The sequence below is a fragment of the Rhizopus microsporus genome, assembly GCF_002708625.1.
Source record: "Rhizopus microsporus ATCC 52813 unplaced genomic scaffold scaffold_3, whole genome shotgun sequence".
Taxonomy (NCBI): domain Eukaryota; kingdom Fungi; phylum Mucoromycota; class Mucoromycetes; order Mucorales; family Rhizopodaceae; genus Rhizopus; species Rhizopus microsporus.
This window is the reverse complement of record NW_019671918.1, coordinates 38,925-60,333: the sequence shown is the minus strand read 5'-3', so window position 1 is coordinate 60,333 and position 21,409 is coordinate 38,925. Positions and strand designations below refer to the sequence as shown.

The following is a 21,409-nucleotide window of genomic DNA, read 5'->3' as shown; positions in this document are numbered from 1 at the left end:
TTCTAGAGTATTGGTTGCTTGGTTACAAATGATCTGCTCATTGGAACAAGCTGTATGCACCACCATGTTGTCATGGTGACAACATGCGTTCTTTAAATAATAAACCTCAACAAAAAAAACGCTTATAAAGATGGCTAAACATCTCTTCATAGTCTACAGAACAGTACAAACATTTTGAGCGTCTTATGAAGTGTGGAGTGATCTGTATCAGATACCTTTCTAGACATATTCATACAACATGGGAAATACATCGGACTTTCATCCGTGTGATAAAGGAGCTTAAATGTCCATTTGGAAAAGTAGACCTCTCCTTTTTTCCTCTTTGGCCTTTGGAAATGAGTAGTGTGATTGACAACTTGAAGCAGCAACTACAAGAGATTCCTGAAAGTAATAATAATATGCTTTTATAGACAAATAAATGCTTAAATAAAATAAAAAAGTCAATAGCATCGAAGTGTTAAATTCAGTCATTTGTTTAAAGGAGCTTTCTGGACAAACTCAATTAGAAGGAAAGTGGATCCAATTAACTAATGTCTGCAAAATTCTCGGCGATGCAGCTCGCGCAGGTAAAAATATAATATCTATATCAAATTATTGCCCGAATAAACAAATGCATTTATAGAAACTGTTCGTACCCCCTTGGGAAACGCACGCGTCATTGAAGATTTGGCGACCTTGCTACAACGAGTGCCTTCAGAAGAGACAGATTTTCATATTCAAGCGCTTCGTGTCCTTGGCAATATGTGCTTTGATCATGGTATGTTTCTCTCGCTTTTGCCATATACATACATTTATGAAAAGAAAGGAAATTAAATTGATATCATAGAGGAAAATCGTAAACATGTCAAGGATTCTGGGGTCATATCAACTATTTCTCCCTTCTTTCATAGTCAGAAAAAGGAGTTACTGCCCTTTGTTTGCGGATTCTACTTGAACAGTAGTATGGATTATGGTAAGTTGTGTCAATATGATACTATTCGCTTATTAATAACTTACACATTTAGCCCCTATTCAGAGTCAATTGAGCGAGTGTGGAGCAGTAAAGTCTCTTATTGAGCTCATGGATCCAGACACTGGCATTACAGATGATAACTGTATCACAATGTGTATGAAGATTTTGGACGGAATAGCATCCAATGAGGAGGCACGTAAGATGGTTGCAGATACTTTTGCTGTTAAGATACTTGTCAAGAGACTTATTTACGAATTGAAGTGCTTGGAGCATTTGGATATGCTAGATAGTTTGGCATGCTCTTTGCTTGAAATCGTTATGGATGATGGTACAATGAAAGGAGATTGCAGGGAGAGAGTTACTAACTCAAGGTAGATATCCTGCAGAACGAAATAGTCGATTTAGGAGTATTAGATGAGCTGCTGGATTTCCTTGAGAATACGACTATTGAGACAGGTCTCGCTAAAGAGGAAAAAGAGACGTTGGGCGAGATAAAAAAGGCTGTGATGAGACTTGTTGTTTATTCACTATCGACTGACTCAAAGATGGACGAACTCTTTAACGATCAGCATCTTTTATCAAGATTGATGAAAATGATGACCAATCCTGTGGCTGTTGTGCATCAATGTGCTGTTTATGCTCTTGGAAACCTTGCGAGATCAGGTATGACTGTGGTCAATGCATGTTTGTTTCGTGTATACGTGTCTTATTACTTATTTAGATGATCATTGCATCGAATTGGTTGAGAAATACAAGTTATCAAAGCATTTGCTTGATTTATTTCAGCGTACTGAAAATGCTACATTTCAATATGCAATTCTTGGATGCTTAAAACACTTGTGTCTCCCTATAACAAATAAACCATTGATTGGTAACGAAAACTGCATTCAGATCGTCTCATCAACATTAGATCAGTCAAAGGATATGCTGAAAAGAAACCAATTTCTTAGTATCGGTATCATCAAGTTACTGTGTACTGGCAACTGTAAGTATCAAAAGCATATCAGAATTGTAATCTAATATCCACACGTAGATAAGAACTCAGTAAAGGTTATCGATGGAGGCGTGTTATCTCTGATTATATCTTTTATCAAACGTGTGGATGATCCAGCTGCAAAGAGCGAAGCGACGAGAGTGATAACAAATGTGATCAAGGCAATATGGGTTGAGGAAGATAGTAAAGATCTACGCACCAAACTGCTGGAGTCAGATGCTATCAAACCTATTGTTGAATTGATTTGTACAACTCAATTCGATGTATTAAAAAATGACGGTATTATGGCTCTTAATTTAGTCTTTTCGGATAAGCATTATCTCTCATTTATGGCTCCATGTATATATACATATATATATATATATATATACTGTACATTAAGAGACTAACCTCTTTTAATAGTGTTTCCTCTTTTGACAACGGATGATTACGATGTGAATGGACAAAAGATGTCATTTGTAACGTGTATGTCGAATGATATTTGTGAAAGTAAGCTCCCTGTTCAGATTAAATGTAATATTTGTGTTTTGCTTTGTCAAATTATTGAAGTTGCTAGTCTTGGTAAGTCATAAAGAAGAACAGTATAACGATTCTTATTGGTTGAATAGTGGAACAAAGAGATACCATTGAATTGATCAAAACTCGTTACTTAAATCGACTGAAGCTTATGAAACCGGATGACGTCTTACAAACATATGTTAGTACCTTGTTAAACGCATTAGAAAGTAAATAATTATAATAATAATCAAACCCAATTGATGTTTAAACGAATTGAGTTGTCCTGAGCGGACCATTTGACGCGTTTTTTTTTTCCCTCTTTTTTTATTTTCTACGCGATCAACCAATAAACCATTGCTTAAACCAAAAGATGCCACCACATTCACCACAGCGTCTTTTGTCTAGAACAAATAATGTATGTATTAAGCCTTACAGTCCTTTAAGAAGTCCTGTACAACGTGCAAGTCCTACGAAAAGTCCTATCGCTAGATCAGGAACCAAAATCATTCATCGTCAAAACAAGGTGCCATCGCCAAGGCGAAAAACACCGGATGAAATCAGTCGACAGTATGCGAGTATGACGTTAGAAGAATACATAGCTTCTAAAGAAAAGCGATCGAAACCAACTATAGAAGCAAACACACCGTCCTCAATGGTGCAATCAACCGATCAAAAAATCCGTGTGTGTGTGCGGAAACGACCTCTGAACAAGAGTGAAATGCTGGCCAAGGAAAAGGATATAGCACAAATGTCTGGTATGAGAACAATTGACATCTTGGAACCAAAGTGAGTAGCATCAGAAAAGGATATAGTAAACTTGGCTAATTTAAAATGAATAGAGTAAGGCTTGATCTTACGCAGTATATTGAACAGCATTCTTTCACATTTGACAATGTCTTTGATAGCAACATATCTAATCGCACAGTAAATGATAAATGTATATTAAACCCCTTGGGAGACTCAATACTGTGTATATAGATTTATCAAAAGACAACAAGGCCGCTTGTAAATTATATGTTTGAAGGAGGCAAATCAACTTGTTTTGCATTGTAATAACACTTTATATACCCAATTGCTATATCTAATCAACATATTAGTGGTCAAACTGGGTCAGGAAAGACATACACTATGCTCGACCCCAAGCACGGCTTATACACACTGGCAGTGATGGATATATTTAGATTGCTGAATAAAGGACGTTATGCACACTTGGTTGTATGGGTTGGATATTACGAAATATATCAAGGTCATTTATATGACTTGCTTAACAAACGAAAGAAACTGATACCAAGAGATGATGGAAAAGGAAATGTAGTAATAGCTGGCCTAAAGGAAGTTCGTGTGCATGATGTAGATACTTTGATGGAAGTTTGCAGTTTTGGAAGCAGAGAGCGAACAACAAATAAAACAATGACAAATCAATCATCTTCAAGATCGCATGCCATTTTGCAGATTTGCTTAAAGCAGAGCACTAATAACAAACCCTATGGCAAATTAAACTTTATTGATCTTGCCGGTAGTGAACGAGGCACGGATAGAGGCCATAACACAGATGCAAAAGTGAGAATGGAAGGTGCTGAAATCAATAGAAGTTTACTTGCTTTAAAAGAATGTATTAGAGCGCTAGATCAAGATCAAAGGCGTGCTCCATTTCGTGGAAGTAAACTGACCATGGTTCTCCGTGACTCCTTTATAGGAAATTCCAAGACATGTATGATTGCAACCATTTCACCCAACTCGGCCAATAGTGATCATACATTAAATACGCTGAGATACGCTGATAGGTAAAAAGAAATAATACATAAAACTTTCCTCCTTCTAACAAAATATAGAATAAAAGAATTTAGAGGCGAGTCTGATTCAAGATTAGTGGATACACATGTGGAAGATGTAGAAGCTATGGATATAGAAGAAGAGGAAGAAGGACAACCTCGACAAATAACAAAGGAACACATCAAAATATTTTTAGATCAGCACTGGGTAGAAATTCATGAAAGTGAAGAATATCTAAAGATAGCAAAGGAAATGGTAAATGATATCAATTCGGTTGCCATGGACTCTCTTGAATTCTACAATAAATACCGAAACTATCTTACAAGCTTAAACAGTCTTTTAGAGAAGAAGCTTTCGGTGATCCATCATTTACAAGATAAAATCAAGGAAGAGCTTTGTTCTGATGATGAATAAAAGCTTTTTATTATTATTATACACACTTATGCTGTTGTTGCTGGTTTCTTCTTGTATATGTTTCTAAGTTCTCTGACAATTTCAGAAGGGAAAGGGGGTTGTGTAGGATCCGGTTTATATGTGACAGCAAGCACATCCTCGGGTGCTGTTGTAAATTGTTCCTCTCCTTGATCGTTGTATTTTCTTTCAGGCTTGGGAATTTCAATATCTGTTCCTTTTACAAATCGTGTCCATTTGGACACAATTCGGCCGTCTTCTAGTGTCTTTTCAACTTTGCGTCTATCGATGCGAGTGGGCATCCTACAGGGCGTGATTAGCTTCAATCTATCTCTTTTTCTTTTATAATTCTCTTTTGTTCTCTATTTACTGTGTGTCAGGGTGAAGTAACATGACATTGGAATAGTGAATGGGCATCTCCTTTCTAAAGATACCGTCTGGAAATCCAGGTTGCTGTGGTACGTGCTTCTTTGCCTGTAGATGATCGAAAGTGAGTTAAAGATTTCAAGCCACGATTGCTACTTCATACCAGTTTCTTTCCTTCGACAATAAGAGTGTTGTTTTTACGATCGACTGATTTGACTTCACCAATAGTATCTTTGTCCTTTCCTGCAATAATGGCGACCTATATAACATGTGAATATGACTAAAAAGATAGAAATGGCTGCAAATTAACCTTGTCACCAGTAACAATATTCCATTGCTTGAGTTTATCTTTGGGATGTACTGACTTGAGTTTAGGAGCTACACGAGAACTAAGAGCACTGTGTCTAAAACTTTGCATAGTGGATAGAAATATTTTTTTTATCAATGGGGGCTTGCTATTCATATGTAGTCTGTGACTTTTAATTTTGATGGCTGGAGTTCAATCTATGTGTACCTGAAATTGGTGTTTGCTTTCTTCCTTCCTCTCGTATAGACCGTCTTTCCCTCTTCCTTAGAGCATTTCATAAACCATAATTGATCAACCGCTCTATAGGTTATGTTCAACCTATTATAGCACATATATAAAAGATGAGAACAAAAAAATGATGTCAAATATAATTATTTTTTCAACATAAAAATAACTACATATCAACAGTTAGCAATGGGAATAACGCAAAGTGAAAATCTTTAGCTCTAAGCTGAAGTATTCAATTATAGAAAGCGTGGTTAATATTGAAATCACTGTCGTTTCTAGAAATCTCTCAGGGTCTATTTAACATATACTTGAAAGAGTTGACAGTATCTTGTTAGTAAAAAAAGATCACAAGAGCACAATCTATACAAAAGAACATATGCTCGTAAAACAAGATTATTATGTAATAGTATAAAATGACATGTTTATATTTTGGTTCTAAAAGATACCACCGCGGTAGATTTAAATAAGTAACTCATGTAAAAGCAAAAGAAAAGACGGAAATTTGTATAAATATAAAGAAACAACTAATTCAACAAGGAAAACTATCATTTTACTCTTACTTTTCCTTTCTTGCGTTTCACTGAACCTAAAATGTTTATACAATCTTTCTGTCTTCCTATTAATATTGATAATTTGCTATTTCTACCCTCTTTTTCTCAAGAGCCTGTGGAACCTCATTACAGCTGCCTTGCTGCTGGCACCGACGCTACTGATATTTCTCGTTCTTCTAAAGACACAATCGTTTTTCATCCTATCATGGTAAGCAATGTACTATGTTACGATACAAGCAAAATGACTGATACAATTTACCTTAGATGGTTATCTATCCAACTCCTAACCAATTTTGTTCTTACTTTCACCCCGAATTTGCTCAGTCTCTCAATGACCTCGGACAGAGATGTAAGGTCGACGTTGCAATCAATGTTGAAACTAGTCCTGAAATCATCCTTATCGGCAATGCTGCCCATGTTGAACTTGCTCGTGTCCAACTTTTGAACTTATTAGGTCGACTGGTAGTGCTTATTTGTTGTGTAAAGATATGAATATAAACTTATTTTGTGTATATAGAATGGTATGTCTACTGATTTTCTACAAGCTCCTCACTGATGTATGGAGAATTTCCAAGGCAGCAGAAGTAAATATTTATTTGCAACATCCTTTCAGTCTAGGAAATTAAAGTTTATTTTCAAAAAAAAAACACCTCTACTTTTTATTTTTCACATAATAAAACATGGTTGCTTTTTTAAAATAAATAAAATAATCAATAGGTGAATAGTAAAAGCATATTGACAAATCTATTTTTACAACTATTTTGAGCAAATAAAAAGAACTGTAACTGGCATAAATTTCTGTAAATTATGAATAAAAAAAATATAAAAAAGAAAAGGTAGAAAGCAGATTTAAATAAAGGGGATCAGTGTTTTTTTTTTACAATTAAACAGTTCATTCAAATACCGATATACACTATTCTTTGATCTGCAAAGCCATATTCAATATATATCTGTACTTCATTTCATTTTCTTCTTTCTTTTTTTCAGGCAACTGTCAAAAATCCTAAACATTAGACATTTGCATAATTGTAAAAGGACAATAAACATGTCTTTCACTTGTTTTCTATTATTCCAAGTAATCATTAAGTATTTTTTCAAGATACTAAAAAATTTTAAACCATACAACCACTGTTGTAAAAGCTTAGGCATGTAAAGCCTTGATGTTTTTACATCATTGTTAATGCAGCCAAAGAGTAACTGCAAAGCATTGATCGTAATTCAATCTCAGTATTAAATAGAGAATTGTCACATGTTCGGTCCGGACAAATGCTGAACCTTGAGGGACCAGAACAGTTGTGTGTGTGAGAGCTGAAGGGGGGAAAGTGTATGTCTGGAACAGCCAAGGGCAAAAGAAGAGCAATGTCCAAAAGATCCTTTCTCTCTCCTTTTTCATATTCATCCGTTTCTAACACAAGATGAAATTCTCTGCTGGTAAATATGCTTTATAATAGATGGATGGATTTATTCTTTATTACAACACATATAAAAATGAAGGATGGAAGGAGAAGAGGGGGAAAGATAAAAAAAGTGACAGAATTCAGTATGGAAATGTCAATGGATACATCTCAACCACTACCTTCATTTTTAATTAATGAAGAATAATAATCCACCACTTCTTTAAAGACTCATAAAAACTCAACCTCTTTGTTTGTTAGATGTCAGTTCTTCCCGTAGAAAGAGCAGAAAGGCTCACTTCACTGCCACCTCCGATGTTCGTCGCAAGATCATGAGCTCACCTTTATCCAAAGAACTCCGTGAAAAGTACAGCGTTCGCTCCATTCCTGTTCGCAAGGACGACACTGTCATGGTTGTCCGTGGTACCTACAAGGGCCGTGAAGGAAAGGTTGTTCAAGTCTACCGTAAGAAGTGGGTTATTCACATTGATCGTGTCACCCGTGAAAAGGTGAACGGTGCTACTGTTCCTATTGGCATTAGCGCTTCCAAGGTTGTTATCACAAACTTGAAGTTGGACAAGAGCCGTAATGCTATTCTTGAACGCAAGGGAAAGAAGGACGCTATGAAGCAGGTAACATAAGTGACAATAATATGGTATCATTGGTATTTATCTTTTTTGTTTCTATAGTAAACTATGACAATATACACTTTGATTTGTCAAATAAAAGTTTAGTTTGTTAATCTAGAATTCTTTCAATTGCTATTTATCTTGTTTATAACAAGCAAAAAAAGAATCAGTAACAAGTTGAATTGGAACATGCTTTTTATTTCTTTTTGACATACACTTTATTCACAAATTATTCGCACACTGATGATAATTTCAGACAACAAATGAGACAACAGCTTTTTCAGTTCAAGTTTTTTATAAGTGTTGGCCACATTTATCTTCTCTGAAAAAGATAAAATTCGTTGTCTTTTAAATAATAAAGAAAGGATTAATAATCAACTAAAGTGTAATTATTGTTGGTTTTAAATTGTGTGCGAATAGTTCCTGAAGAAGTATTATTTGCTTTCCTGTTCGGATTCTTTAGAATTGACTTCATTTTCAACCTTGATTGCATAAAGTTCATCTTCTAGCTTTTTGACGCGTTCTTCAAGTTTCTCAATTAGCTCCTTGGAAACTTCTTCACCAGCAGATTTAGTATTCTTCAATTTCTTTAGTTGACGATTCATCCATGATTGATCGTCTTTTGCATACATACAACGAGTGGACTCGATAGCTTCATACGCAGACTTATCCTTCAGATTAGCAAGGCCAGCAACAGCGGCAGAGCGTACCTGACGATCAAAGTGTCTTATCAGCTTGACTATATAAAAGTATGAGTTAGACGACAGGTTTCTAATTTTCATTCACATACGTAGTATCTCATTCACTTGTTTCTGTAAAAGTTCTTCTTGCCAGGGGGATGATTCAACCAAAGCTCTGATTATGAATGGCTTAGCACGAAGGGGTTCTTTACCACTTTCTACACGCTCAAGAAGGTACTCAAAGGCGTTTTTACTACGATGTTTACCCAAAGCTACAAAAAATAATAGTTACATGTGAGGTTTATAATGACAAACAAAATGGTTACCTGTCAAGGCGCCCGATCGGACAAGTGCATGCTGCCCAATTTTACTGTCATCTTGTGCTACTTGGATCAGGTAGGATAAATCATCTTTGTTTCGTTGAGATCCAAGAGAAATGAGAGCACTACCATGGGCACTAGTTGACGATATGAACTTAGTAGAAGATCTAGACATATTTGGGATACATACATGTAGGGGAGATTTTCTCTTTGAAGGAAGTTGATCAATGCTTGACGAAGTCTATTGTCCTGTGTTTTGCATTGAGTGGCAATGGGTGCAAGAGCTAAAGGGTGTTTCTCTGTTGTCAACATATCTGCAAGTATATCTATGCTCAGGGTGCTATTTAACTTGGCAAGTTTACTCGCCACTAATATAGATGTTTAGTCATATCAACTATTTTGCTTTAAAAAATTGATATATACCTTGAACACGAACACCGTAAAATGGCTCTTCTTTAATCAATTCACGTACGGCCTTTAAGGCAGGTCTAGTGGCCTTGTTGATTAATTCTGAGAATGCCCAGATACGATTGACGATATCTTTAGCATTTTTTGCAGTTTCAATCAAAATATCTTGTTCAGCAGACATATCCAAAGTGAACAAAACTTTGTTCTCAGGGTCGATTCGAATTGCAGCAGGTTTAACGTCTTTGGGTAATGCAATAATAGCAGTAACCTTGTCTTCTCTGTCAAATGTTACAGTAACAGTCTCAGTCTTCTTTCCTGACGTTGTCAGCTCAATATCTAAATCAAATGCAAAGAGAGGGATCTGGTTATCTGCATCAACTTGAGTCTGAGTCAGCGTGACCTTTACAACATTTGCCTTCATGTCGTATTCATATGTGCCCTTAAGCTTAGGATGACCCTTGGAGTATATCCATTCATCAAAAAAGCGAGTGAGATTCAGACCAGATGCTTCTTCCAGACAATTTTGAAAGTCTGTTGTTTGGACAGTTTTACATGAATACTTTTCAACATAGTGTTTAACGGCTGTCCAGAATGCATCTTCGCCCAAAAGCCTTCGAAGCATATGAATTCGCCAACCTCCACCGGTATAAGTGTGTGAATCATACATGTCCCAAGAAGAATCGTATTTGCGGGTAACGATGGGACGCTTTAGGTTTAAATAAGCAAAAAAGTTATTATAAGATGAGCTTAAGGCATTCTTTTTTTACCATATATCTTTCACATTCGCCAAAATAACTTTGGGCATTAGAGAACAAATCATAGTCAAAATCTTCTTTAGATAAATGGTCCTCTATCCAACCTAAAGATATGATAGAAGGTTAAGCTACGTCATGAAGAGAGCACTATAGCGCCTTACATGATTCCATATAATTTGCCCAACTTTCTTTCAACCAAGCATGCTCAAAATGACGAATAACAAGAAGATTACCAAAGTAGGTGTGTGCTATGATCGTATTAAAAGCCATTCATGTAAACCAATCATACTTTACCCATTTCGTGTATGTTGACAACATCAGCAAATAGCTTGCGTTCCAGAGCATAAACTTCATCCATCACAAAATAATCTCCCCAAGTTACCTATAAGATTGTATTGCTTGTTAGCATCAGCTATAATATAAACTCTGATTATACGTTACCAGAGAGATGTTTTCCATTGCACCGCGGCTTGCTGGAAGGGCAATCTGGTAGTACTTTGTCCAGGGAACTACGGTTGTATGTATTGATGTATGTCCAAATTGATCATTCTTTTTAACTTACATGAAACACCCACTTTTTTCTGAATCCATTTGATCATTGAAGGCGTTTTATCAAACGTTCTCTTGAGATCCTCTGTCTTATATTTCGTGGATGTGAAATACTAATTTCTACTTAGTAAAAAACAACATGTGACCAAGTATATTACTGATATAAATACCTTGATAGGAATTTCATCTACTTCTTCATCATCTACAGATATAAAGTCACCAACAGCAAAACAAATCAAATAGGATGGACTATGTATCCATTAGCAACCGTAAAGTCCATTTCTCTATTATCTTACCAAGGGTAAGTTAGCTCCCAACGAGTGGATGTCAATCCATTAACCGTAGTCGTCTCCAATAAAGATCCGTTGGCTAATGAGCTATACTTTTCTGGGGCAGTGATCGTCCAGGTTAAGGTAGTTCGAACAGTGGGATAGTCAACTGTAGGTAACCAATAACGAGCTCTATGCAAATAAAGCTCAATTTGAAAGTCAAAATCCCTTTTAAGGGAATTATTTACTTTTCCGTTTCGTGATCGGTCACAGCCCAGTGCGATGAGTCTTCTTCTTGCTGAAAATACAAACCAGCAATAGGATCCTCGATATCATATTCAATTAGAACTTTACGTTCAGCGTTGGCAGCAAATGGTGTCTCCCAGTGTAAATGAATAAGATGTCCGTCATATCTGTAAGAGATCTGCTCTCCGTCAACACTGATCACCTTGACATTTTCAAACTCTTCTGCATTGAGCACAGTTGTTGACAAGTCATTCTTGTTTGAAATGAGTGCTTTTCCTGTATGTTTAAAAGTGAGGGTAACTTTTCCTTTCAAGGTCTTCTTTGTAAGTTCCTCAAACTGCAGATTGATATCTTTTTATTATTTGGTTAATATGATTACGTGTGTATATAAGGCTTATTTGAATACCTAAATGGATAGGCTCAATCACTTTGTTAGGCGCATATTGATTAAAAGCACTTGATGAGCAAAAGTCACCATCTTTTGAACCCTTGGAATAACAACAATGAGGCATAATTGAAATGGAAAGAAAGAGGAGAAAAAGAACAAACACTAACTTTATTTAAATGGCCTTGACACTTGCCGCAGCTTACCGTGACACTCGCCGCAGCTTACCGTGACACATTTACGCACATTGAGACAACAATAATGATTGCATTGATAGGGCTGTTGATTTGTTAAATTAAGGAAGCAGAAATGGAATAAATCATGGAATAAATCTTGGAATAAATCATGGAATAAATTGTAGTTATCTTCTCAAGTACAGCGTTCTTTCAGTACCTGATGTGTTACGACACTTCTTTAAATTGGAAGCGTGAGAATGGTTTGGCTCAGAAATTATGTAAAACTATACTTGCAAATCTAGCTGAAAGATTCTTGTCACTCCAAATTTAGACAGTCTGAATTTCAGGCATAAGAAAGGATACCATGGTCACGAATATAGTCAATGCAATTTAATGCAGCACTATGGCAATGATATTACATTCTACTAGTTAAATATCATCAAATTTCTTCAAGACTTTTTTTAACGAACCCATGTCTACTGTCTTAATTGTCTTATAGTTTGATGCAGTGCTTGTTAAACATGTCATCACCAAATACAGTAGGGATCTGTTTTTCTTATTTACATTTCAAGAGGGATCATTTTCTTTATGGTTTATCAAGCTATACAATCAATAGCAGTTAAAGCATGCATGGAATTCCAAATTACTCCCTTTTATTCTACCTCTCCTTGTACTTGGAGGTGTACATTGACAAAAAAAGAGAAAGAGAGAGAACTTGATAGCAAGGCAAGTGTTACCTTTCCTGAGATTAGGCTCTATAAAGGTTACAGAAAAATACCAACCTCTTCTATTCTTTGTTTTGTAAAGGCGTTGGTTGATGGCAGTAGGGAGTAGAGCGGAAGAATTAATAACCGAAAGTGGTAATTTATACCTGCAAAGGTAATGCCGTAACATTTGTCATCAAATTGGTCAATGTTAAGATATTCTCAAGGTTTCAAAAGTGAGTTGACAAACAGCAAAATCCTTTCTGCAGTTATGCAAAGCGTGTGCTCGGTCAAGTTAGAATAAGGGCTTTTGAGTCTATCTACTACGGCTGTACATTCTCAGGATATTATACAGTACATATTGACAGATATGCTCATTAAGGAACAGCCTGTACTCCGATCATCTCTGATAGAGGAGAATCGCGATTTTACCTTTCACAACTGGAGTACTTTTCCAGGAAAATAAGCAAGGGGAGCATAAACGGGCACACTATCCATTTTAAGGTAGTATATCTCTATATGACAGCTACCCAAAGCGCTCAATATACCCAAGAGTAAATATCCTGATGCCCTTTTCATTTACATTTTCCTACCATTTCCCTTGTAGTACCTTTCCCTACTTTTTTTCACATTTCTAGAAATACATTTTCTCCAAGTTATATTAGACTTGAATCTCCCTTAGAAACAGCAGCCTAATGCTTTAACCACATCCTTTTTCTGTAAATGTAGCCACTTTTTTTACTTTTTCATTACTCCCCCTTCTCCCCTCCTTGTGCTATCTTGTCAATGAAATGGAGCTTTCTCATGATGTATTTTTTTTTTTATCTGTTTCTAGCCAACAAGTTTGCGCCATTTGCAAAAGTTTGGATCAAGCACCAAGCAATAAAAAGTTTTCTAAAAAATATATATTGATGCAGGATAGAGAGGATTGTAAAAGGACATTTGAAGGCTACGTTGCATCCTTTGATATCCTTTGAGTCACAACCACCTTATAAAACATATTCCCAATGACATTCTCAAGGTTATTGTCGTGCTATTGCTAAAATTTTATATGCCATTTTCATTCTCTCTCTTTTTTTTTTTTGAAGTGTCATTAGCAAGGAGACCATCTTTTATAAACTCTCCTTTCATTACTTTATTCAAACTAGCACACATTACTATGTAAAGCACTATCCTCACGAAGCCGGTATAAGTTCAGCCGAATGAGAATGGGCGCAGGCAAGGCAATGTGACAAAAGTTGTTAAGGTTCAATAATGTTGGCTATTGTTTATCGTTTGCCGCAAATATAAAACTAGATATAAGGAAGGGGTAACAAAGCAAATAAGCTTACAGAGCCTACTTAAGCAAATAATGAGCATAAAGTATACAATCTTAACTATTTTGTATTTACTACAAAGACGCTTATGTCAATGCTTCAAACCAACAAGCTGATCATAGTTGTCATGCGCATGATTCTCTATTTTCTTATCTCTCTCATAACTTGATGTTGATGATAACTCTTGACGAAATGTATATTCTTTACGATGTTCATTATTCTTTGAAATACTATGCAATGATAGTCGTAAGCGTCAGAAACTTTACATTTAACGTGATCACTTGAGGGAACTAAGGAATGAATGACATTGATAATGCTTGAATCACGTTAAGCAAATGATTCCCTTGCCACATAACCTTAAGAGTCATTATTGTAAAAATGACAACAGTAACTTCAGGGTTATACTGTGGTATGTAAAGAAACAAGGTTAGAAACCGCTTAGTAAGGACAGGAGATAATATTCTTCTATAAGGCAGTTCAGCGAAAACAACGAAGGAGAGGAAAGATAAAAAGAAAAGGATAGGTGCGTGCTTCATTTGTTTAATCTATTTTGGTAAAGAGCGTAACGCATCATTTCGGAAATTGACCTGAGTATAGTTGACGATCAGTAGCTTTCTACAATGACAAAAAAAAAGAAGGTAATCAAAATCATCAATAAATAAAGAAAGTATATTCTCCCTCAAGCAAAGTAATTAATTATCAATACAAATAAGGAGAGGATCAAACGCCCTTTTGCATACACAAAATGAGAAAATTCACATTTATAGTAATGAGCTAGAGCATACCCTTAAAGTTAAACACGGAAGGTAAACACTAACGGGTGGAAACTCTCTCTCTCTCTTTGTGAGGATATGAGCTAATACAATAAGCATATGGTCCGTTACCTTTCTTTTATGGTAGATCACTAATTAAGAAAAAAAACCCAAATAAGCTTCTTTTTCTTATATCTAGTCATGATGTCTTGATGACTCAATAACTTGCTCCTTTCCTAAATACTCCTTTTTGCAATGAAGTGTATCTAGATTACTTAAAGTAAGTTAGAGTTACGTTTATCGAAGAATAAAGAAAAAATTCATAAAAAGAACAACTTAAACATATAAAGCAGGCTTTTAATGAGACAAGTAGGCTCATATTCTTACAATCAATTATTTCCCCTCCCCCTCTCCCTTTTTTTTTATGCCTGCCTATCAAAGTTACCAATTGAAAGCCATATTATTGACAGGGCATTTTTGACAAGCCATGATACAAAAGGGGAAGTCTAGGCTTGATTTTAAATCTTTACCAAACTCCTCCTCTTTTGCTACTGTTTTTATACATGCTTTGTTAAAGCTCCTGTAAATAAATTATATATATATCTCTTCAGCTTAACTCTCCTTTTTTTTACATGATTTCGATATTATGTCAGGTCTCAAGGACAGATAGGGGATTGTTTGCTAAAATGAATGTTCATAATGCACGTCCCTTGCATATATTTTGATCAGTTAAGAAGGGTAAAATATATAAATAGACCATTCCTTTTTCTTTTACTTTTCCTTTTATACGAAAACATATTCTTTTTAAATTTCCTTTCTTTTTATATTCTTTTTCTATATATCGTTTGCTTGCAAATAATATATAAACTAATTCTTTCATTCCACATTTATAAATAGTCTTATACATATACAAGTACATAAATACATATAGATATCACAAAGTGAAATGGATGTCAAAAACTTGCTTAATGATACAGTCGAGCTATATGAAAAGCGAAACTTTGACTATAGTTATGCATCTCCTTCAATGTCATGGTCAAGCGCATCCTCGATTTCTTCTTCAGACACTGTACCATCTTCACCTACAACCTTCCCTGGTAAACCAAAGGAACAACAACAGCAAACACGTATCCCTTGGACTGTCGCTGAAGATTATTTGCTACAAAAGGGTTATCTGCAAGGACTCTCCTGGGCAATGATCTCCGCCAAGTATTTGCCGCATCGTTCTCGAGGCTGCTGCTGGGGTCGTTTCAAGACATTACGCGCAAAGAGCTCTCAAAGAAAGGGCTGGTCGGTGAACGAAGACCGTATCTTATTAAGCTCAATCAAGAAAAACACGCACTTGTTCAAGCAAGCTTGGAGATCTGTTGCACTCGATTTGAACAACCGTGATTGGAAGGAATGTGAACTTCGCTCAGCCTGTATCAATCTCATTAACCATCAAGTAGAAATGCCTTGAGTAGTTATCATCTTCTTTTGCAGTATATACCAAATCTTTTGTTGAACGAAGAACATTACAACTATACCCCCCCTCGCAATTCATTACTAAACCAAAAAAAAAGCATTAAATTCCTCCCTATATCGTTGTTGACAACGATATATCTCCAGTTACATATACACAACACGCATAATACACTCATACATTGATCACTTTCTTCAATCTTTCAATCGTTTATCTTGCATTCTCTTCCTTTTGAATATATTGCAACCATTAAGCTAATAAAATCCAATTTTATAACAAAGAAAACTAATGATTGATTGTACACAAAAAGTATTTTTTATTTAAGAACATATACTAATGGTTAATCCTTCTTTGAGTTTGATGCCAATTGACTTTTAGCTGTGTTCACAGCCTGTACTTTGCTTTGATGTGCAGATGAGACGGCTGCTTTCCTTAAAGGCCTGATATCATCTGCCGCAAATCCTGGTATACGAATATTCCAATTACGTTCTAAATATGATTTAGCCATGATCCTTTATTACTTTATGTCTGATTACCTAAGTGTAATTGCACATCTTTTACTTCTAAAGTGTCTGATTTTCGATGCTTGGCTAGTCGACAGGCAAAATTAGTGACTGATTCAATAAACTCATCAGCAATCTCCAATAGAATCTATTACAAAAGAAGTTAAATCAATTGTCCCCCCTTTATTTGATCAACTCGTTACATACATCTTCTACTTCAGGTTCCAATCTCTCTGAAGGATCTATTTGAGCAACCAATTCCTGAATCTTACGTTTTGTTAGGACTCTGTTGACTCCATCATGATCTAATGAAGGTGCTGAGGGTTTAGGTGCAGGTACAGTTGATGGCATTGATATATTGTTATTTGGCATGACAGCGCCTGTATTAGCAGTTTGATTATTAGCGTTGGACAAGTTGCTAGGGTTATTGCTGTTGGCATTGAATGTAAACATGTTGTTGTTTTTAGCAGCAGCAGCAGAGGCAAGAGCAGCTACATTGGGAGCAGGCTTGATTCCAGCTGTTAACATTGGATTGACAAACGTGGCATTGCTTGGAGTGGCAGTTGCAGGCGAAGAGAATTGTGCTTGATTTTGCGTTGCAGCTTGGGCGGCTTGAGCAGCAGCGGCCGCAGCAGCAGCTGCAGCGGGTGACAAGTTCATTCTATTTACAGCTGGCTGTTGTTGCGCTGCACCTATACAAATGAATGTGATGAGCAAGAAAAGATTAGTGAATCGAGTTTTTAAGCCAATTTACGTAATTGAGGGTTGTTTGCAAAATTAACAAGTGGCTGCTGTTGTGGTTGTTGCTGAAATGTTGCAGGCGACCCAGGTGTGCTTGTGTTGTCATTAACAATTTGTTGTTGCTGTTGCTGTTGCTGCTGCTGCTGTTGCTGTTGTTGATTGGGTTGTAGGGGTTGCTGTGATAAGACACGCTGTTGTATGCTTTGAGCAACTAGTTGAGGCGCAAGGTTGTTGATCAATGCTTGAAGGACAGTAAGCTTTGATTGCAATTCGTGTTCTTGTTTTTTATAATGTTCTCTTTCCTCCTGACTAATGTCTGTTCTTTCGAGATTTCTACGTATTGCCATGATGTTGTTGTTTAAAAGCTCAATACTCTGTTGATATTGAGCAATATATTGTGGCATGTGTTGCATGGCGGCAGGAGGTTGATTGCTTGCCATCGAGCTTTTACAAAGAAAAAAAAAAGAAGAAAAACAGTTTCTATTAATTTATTTTCTGAGCCAAGAGTTCTTTTTTTTTTTAATAATGATTCCTTTGTCGGCAAAATGTGTGCGCTAGATTCAGAGTTTTATATACTTGGCAGTAGAGAAGCAGCGTTGCTAAGGCAATTATCCTTATTATGTTGATAATAGCAACGGATAGAATAATTACTTTTATATAAATTTAGAAAGAACATGCACCTAATGGACATAAATTAGGATACATTAGCAAGCAAAGGCTGTCGTCCTCTTTGGTCAGAGGGGCCAGATGCAATCTGTTGCTAAAAATGTGTTTGACATTTGAGGTTATACTGTTTTATTAAAAATAAATTTCAGAAAGAGGATAAAATTATGACGTGTATGAAAAAAATAATTGGCGCATATTAAAAAAAGTATTTGCGCAAAGGTTAAAAATAAAACGCATGCAAAAGGAAACGACATACAAATGAGAGTGATAAGTACCAAGGAGAGAATATAAAGAATTATACAGTTAACTATGCAAGAAAATTACTATATATAACTTACCCCGAAGGCATCTAGATGTGTCCTAGCGATAACTACGACGGAGAATCATTGTCTAAGCGTATTCTAGTTCTTGGTTGCTCCTGATCGTCCACTCTTCTTCGACGTCTTGTAGGAGCAACAACAACCCGGCGAAACCTATGAGGAACCATGCCATTACGCCGAAGCCCACGAAGAATGTGCATATAGTTGAGGCAAGTAGCAACATCCCTGTTCCATAAACGATATCTATCTGGTACTGCCATGGTGGGTCTACAGTATAGGTTGGTGCATCTACAAACAATGTTCAATCAATATAAAGTCATCTAAGTGGTTAATGTATTATTACCTTAAAAGGCCGTGGATTTGGAACACGACGGAGCGTGCGGAGGCTTTCGTTGTGGCATGTTGGACAGCACTTACTGGTCTTGGACTCGTCTATAAGATAGACTTGGAACCCATGCTTCTTGAGGAGTCTTCGGAAACCAAGACCACGAATGGGCTCATGATACCTAGCATGGGGAGCGGACCAGTTTCCCATCATAAACACGGAGTCTTCTCTAAACTTGGCGCGTAAGTCTTGAATAAGCTTTTGATCGGCACGTTGTTTGTTGAAGTACGCTGAAAGACGGACCTTACGAAAGGGAGGGTATCCATTATCATGGTTTTTGATGGTGTGTCCATAGAATAGACTGAGAACGGCAGACTGTTAAGATCTGGCTTGAAGGAAGCGGCCAAAGTCTTCTACGGATACGGTGCTGCTTGGCTGTTGAGAAAGGGCTTGCTCAACTTGAACGACGTCAGGATTCTGGGATTTGAGGTCTTATAGCGCTATCCATAACAAAATAATACCATTTCATATGTGGGTACTGATCTATTTCATCCATCATGGCCTTCAGAAAGCTAAAATAATGACCAGTTACTGTCCCTGTGCTCGTTAACTCAACATAACCTTCTCTCTTTCTTTTCTTGGCTGACGGCTGCGGTAATCTCAGGCTATACTTTATTAATTCTGAAGCAGAGATCGTACCTAAAATCGTTGTTGTTTGTGCTCGGGTTTTGGGCACTGTAACCGCAGCATGCAATCCTTTTTTTGACCAGGCCATACTACGTTTCAAATTAATATGAAATGCAGACTCATCGAGAAAGACGCAGTTAGTTCTAAAGTCCATGTTCGTAAACCCCCCCCCCACTTACGAACCCAGTCGAAACGCTCCTGAATTTTTTCTTCACTGTTCCTATTTACAGGCTGAAAATTGGGCTTTTTTTGAATGACAAACTACATTCAGTTCTTACAAAATTATAGACAGTGCTTTTAGAGGCCTTGAGATCCTGAAACTTTTGAAGTAGTCGCTCCATTACTTGCTCCAAGGCGGCTAAAGGACTCTCATCTATGTACTCCAAGATCACCTGCTTGTGTTCTTGAAGTATACGCGAGCGACCGGTTTTCTTATGCTTTATAAAAACACTATCAGGATCAGTTTTGTACATTTGAGCCTATCTTTAAGCTGTGCGAAAATGAATACCTAATTCTTTCGCATCAGCTGAGGCACCCATAACTTTCTCAAACATCAGTTTAAAGAATCTAACTTTGTCCTGATCCGTATAGAGTGTGTACGCTCGCTTACTCGATGCCTCCTTCATGCAAACATCTGGGTCATTTTTTGCATCTTCATCTGCCATAGAGGCTACGACGAAATTATTCTCCTGAGGCTGATTATGCAAATACTGGGTGTGTGAGCTAACTGTTTCTAAAGCATATCGCTCTTCATCAATATTGTAGTCCATAGGCTCAGGCCTACCGTATTCATCAGCTGCATTACCGTGCCCGTCTTCATAGAAAATTTGAAAGCTCATATTATAACACTCGGCTTTTAATGAGAAAAGGAGTAAAAAAAAAAAAAGAAGAAAAAAGAGAACTGACAATGCTTTGACACTTAATATACATATATTTTGTACGACAATGCTTCTACATATACGACATTTAAGTGACATTAGAATTTAACAAGCGCGAATTTTACTCTTGGCATCAGTATCAATAATTTTGGAAATACTGTATAACAGGTTAACCAAGGCTACTTCCTTAGCAAATAAATAGATGACGCTCAGAATACCTGCATACGTTGAATCTTTGGGGACTCGCATAATTCCTCCGCAACAGTGATGTTACACCTGGCAAACCTACCAACCATGCAGGAACGCGCTTACTTCCTTCAGTTCCAATTCCTTCTACGTACCCATACCCTCCCAGATAATTCACTACTTTCTCATATTCTCCCATTGATCCGCCAATCTAGAAGTCATTCCCAATGGTATAAGCTCTATAGGTCCCCCATTTGAAAACTATACTCACCAAACCCAGAATTCTTTGATCGCCGCTTATTACGATTGATGCAAAGGAAGTACCGCCAAGGTAACTTCAATCACAAACGCTCTACGTACGCCTCTGTTCTTCTTATACACTGTCGCCCGACTATCTCCCTAGACCCTATCCTTTGGCTACCAATGACCAGATCTGAGAGAAGTCGCTGTATACGTTGGCGCCTTGGTTGGCTTCCCAATGGTCACGACAAAACCTGTCCTCAGCACCCCAACCAATCCTTCACCAAAGCCCACACCATTCATTGTCTCCAGATGCACCGCCGACTTATGATACCCGAAATAATTTCTGATCTATTACCCTTCCTTTTGAACATGCTACCTATAAAGAAACCACGCTCCTTTCAAACCGCTTTCTCATGGACCATCCGTTGGCCAGCTATCTGTACTCTTCTTTTTGAACTTGACTACCTCCATCACCAAAAGCGTCCGCCTTCTTCGCCCCCCTCACCTTGGGCAAAAGATCCTTGATTGGCTTCTTCCTTCCCCTCACTAGTGTATCTTACACTTAGTCCAACATTATTTCTTCCACAACCTTTTTACCCTTGATCCCATAAGAGTTTTTTAGTTTCCAATTCTTTATTCTCTTTTGACCTGCCTCAGACGAAGAAGATGTATTATTATTATCGTGCGCCCACTTGAGGCTTTAACTGTAAATAAAAGACTGTTTAACCGTATAGC

At 36.9% G+C, this 21,409-nt stretch overlaps 7 protein-coding genes across 7 annotated transcripts; 4 read left to right on the top strand and 3 right to left on the bottom strand.

Moving 5' to 3' along the window:
• Positions 1 to 335: 335 nt before the first annotated feature.
• RHIMIDRAFT_234457 (ARM repeat-containing protein) lies at positions 336 to 2,679 on the top strand (the record flags this gene model as incomplete). Its single annotated transcript, XM_023608159.1, has 10 exons — positions 336 to 387; positions 441 to 566; positions 623 to 757; positions 827 to 952; positions 1,005 to 1,280; positions 1,328 to 1,615; positions 1,674 to 1,937; positions 1,986 to 2,285; positions 2,349 to 2,507; positions 2,555 to 2,679. 10 exons carry the CDS (start codon positions 336 to 338, stop codon positions 2,677 to 2,679), a joined length of 1,851 nt encoding a protein of 616 aa, XP_023468790.1.
• A 417-nt stretch (positions 2,680 to 3,096) lies between these two features.
• On the top strand, positions 3,097 to 4,232 carry RHIMIDRAFT_198596 (kinesin-domain-containing protein; the record flags this gene model as incomplete). Its single annotated transcript, XM_023606303.1, has 4 exons — positions 3,097 to 3,230; positions 3,284 to 3,368; positions 3,423 to 3,493; positions 3,542 to 4,232. 4 exons carry the CDS (start codon positions 3,097 to 3,099, stop codon positions 4,230 to 4,232), a joined length of 981 nt encoding a protein of 326 aa, XP_023468789.1.
• A 425-nt stretch (positions 4,233 to 4,657) lies between these two features.
• On the bottom strand, positions 4,658 to 5,454 carry RHIMIDRAFT_289575 (translation protein SH3-like protein; the record flags this gene model as incomplete). The annotated part of the gene is made up of 4 exons (XM_023613657.1): positions 5,305 to 5,454; positions 5,158 to 5,253; positions 4,999 to 5,102; positions 4,658 to 4,931 (listed from the first exon to the last, which is right to left on the bottom strand). Exons 1-4 carry the CDS (start codon positions 5,410 to 5,412, stop codon positions 4,658 to 4,660), a joined length of 582 nt encoding a protein of 193 aa, XP_023468788.1. The 5' UTR covers positions 5,413 to 5,454.
• A 2,277-nt stretch (positions 5,455 to 7,731) lies between these two features.
• On the top strand, positions 7,732 to 8,115 carry RHIMIDRAFT_199227 (ribosomal protein L24; the record flags this gene model as incomplete). The annotated part of the gene is made up of 1 exon (XM_023606354.1): positions 7,732 to 8,115. A coding segment is annotated over one exon (384 nt), but the record flags the coding sequence as incomplete, so codon positions are not given.
• Positions 8,116 to 8,346: 231 nt separating this feature from the next.
• RHIMIDRAFT_311234 (uncharacterized protein) lies at positions 8,347 to 11,972 on the bottom strand. Its single transcript, XM_023614717.1, has 14 exons — positions 11,737 to 11,972; positions 11,333 to 11,681; positions 11,112 to 11,276; positions 10,986 to 11,064; positions 10,829 to 10,928; positions 10,708 to 10,775; positions 10,561 to 10,648; positions 10,428 to 10,514; positions 10,279 to 10,370; positions 9,527 to 10,217; positions 9,294 to 9,471; positions 9,110 to 9,240; positions 8,894 to 9,055; positions 8,347 to 8,842 (listed from the first exon to the last, which is right to left on the bottom strand). The coding sequence occupies exons 1-14, from the start codon at positions 11,840 to 11,842 to the stop codon at positions 8,538 to 8,540; spliced, it is 2,601 nt and encodes an 866-aa protein (XP_023468786.1). The 5' UTR covers positions 11,843 to 11,972; the 3' UTR covers positions 8,347 to 8,537.
• Positions 11,973 to 15,464: 3,492 nt separating this feature from the next.
• Positions 15,465 to 16,391, top strand: RHIMIDRAFT_271286 (uncharacterized protein). The gene has a single exon (XM_023612247.1). The coding sequence runs from the start codon at positions 15,610 to 15,612 to the stop codon at positions 16,120 to 16,122; it is 513 nt and encodes a 170-aa protein (XP_023468785.1). The 5' UTR covers positions 15,465 to 15,609; the 3' UTR covers positions 16,123 to 16,391.
• A 74-nt stretch (positions 16,392 to 16,465) lies between these two features.
• RHIMIDRAFT_198440 (uncharacterized protein) lies at positions 16,466 to 16,979 on the bottom strand (the record flags this gene model as incomplete). The annotated part of the gene is made up of 3 exons (XM_023606286.1): positions 16,466 to 16,614; positions 16,662 to 16,776; positions 16,836 to 16,979. 3 exons carry the CDS (start codon positions 16,977 to 16,979, stop codon positions 16,466 to 16,468), a joined length of 408 nt encoding a protein of 135 aa, XP_023468784.1.
• Between the last annotated feature and the right edge of the window lie 4,430 nt (positions 16,980 to 21,409).

Coding starts and splice junctions, on each gene's coding strand:
- RHIMIDRAFT_311234 (XM_023614717.1), bottom strand. CDS start 11,842: ATGCCTCATTGTTGTTATTCCAAGGGTTCAAAAGATGGTGACTTTTGC. Junction 10,218..10,278: donor GCGAATGTGAAAGATATATG/GTAAAAAAAGAA, acceptor TTAAACCTAAAG/CGTCCCATCGTTACCCGCAA. Junction 9,472..9,526: donor TTACGGTGTTCGTGTTCAAG/GTATATATCAAT, acceptor CATCTATATTAG/TGGCGAGTAAACTTGCCAAG.
- RHIMIDRAFT_271286 (XM_023612247.1), top strand. CDS start 15,610: ATGGATGTCAAAAACTTGCTTAATGATACAGTCGAGCTATATGAAAAG.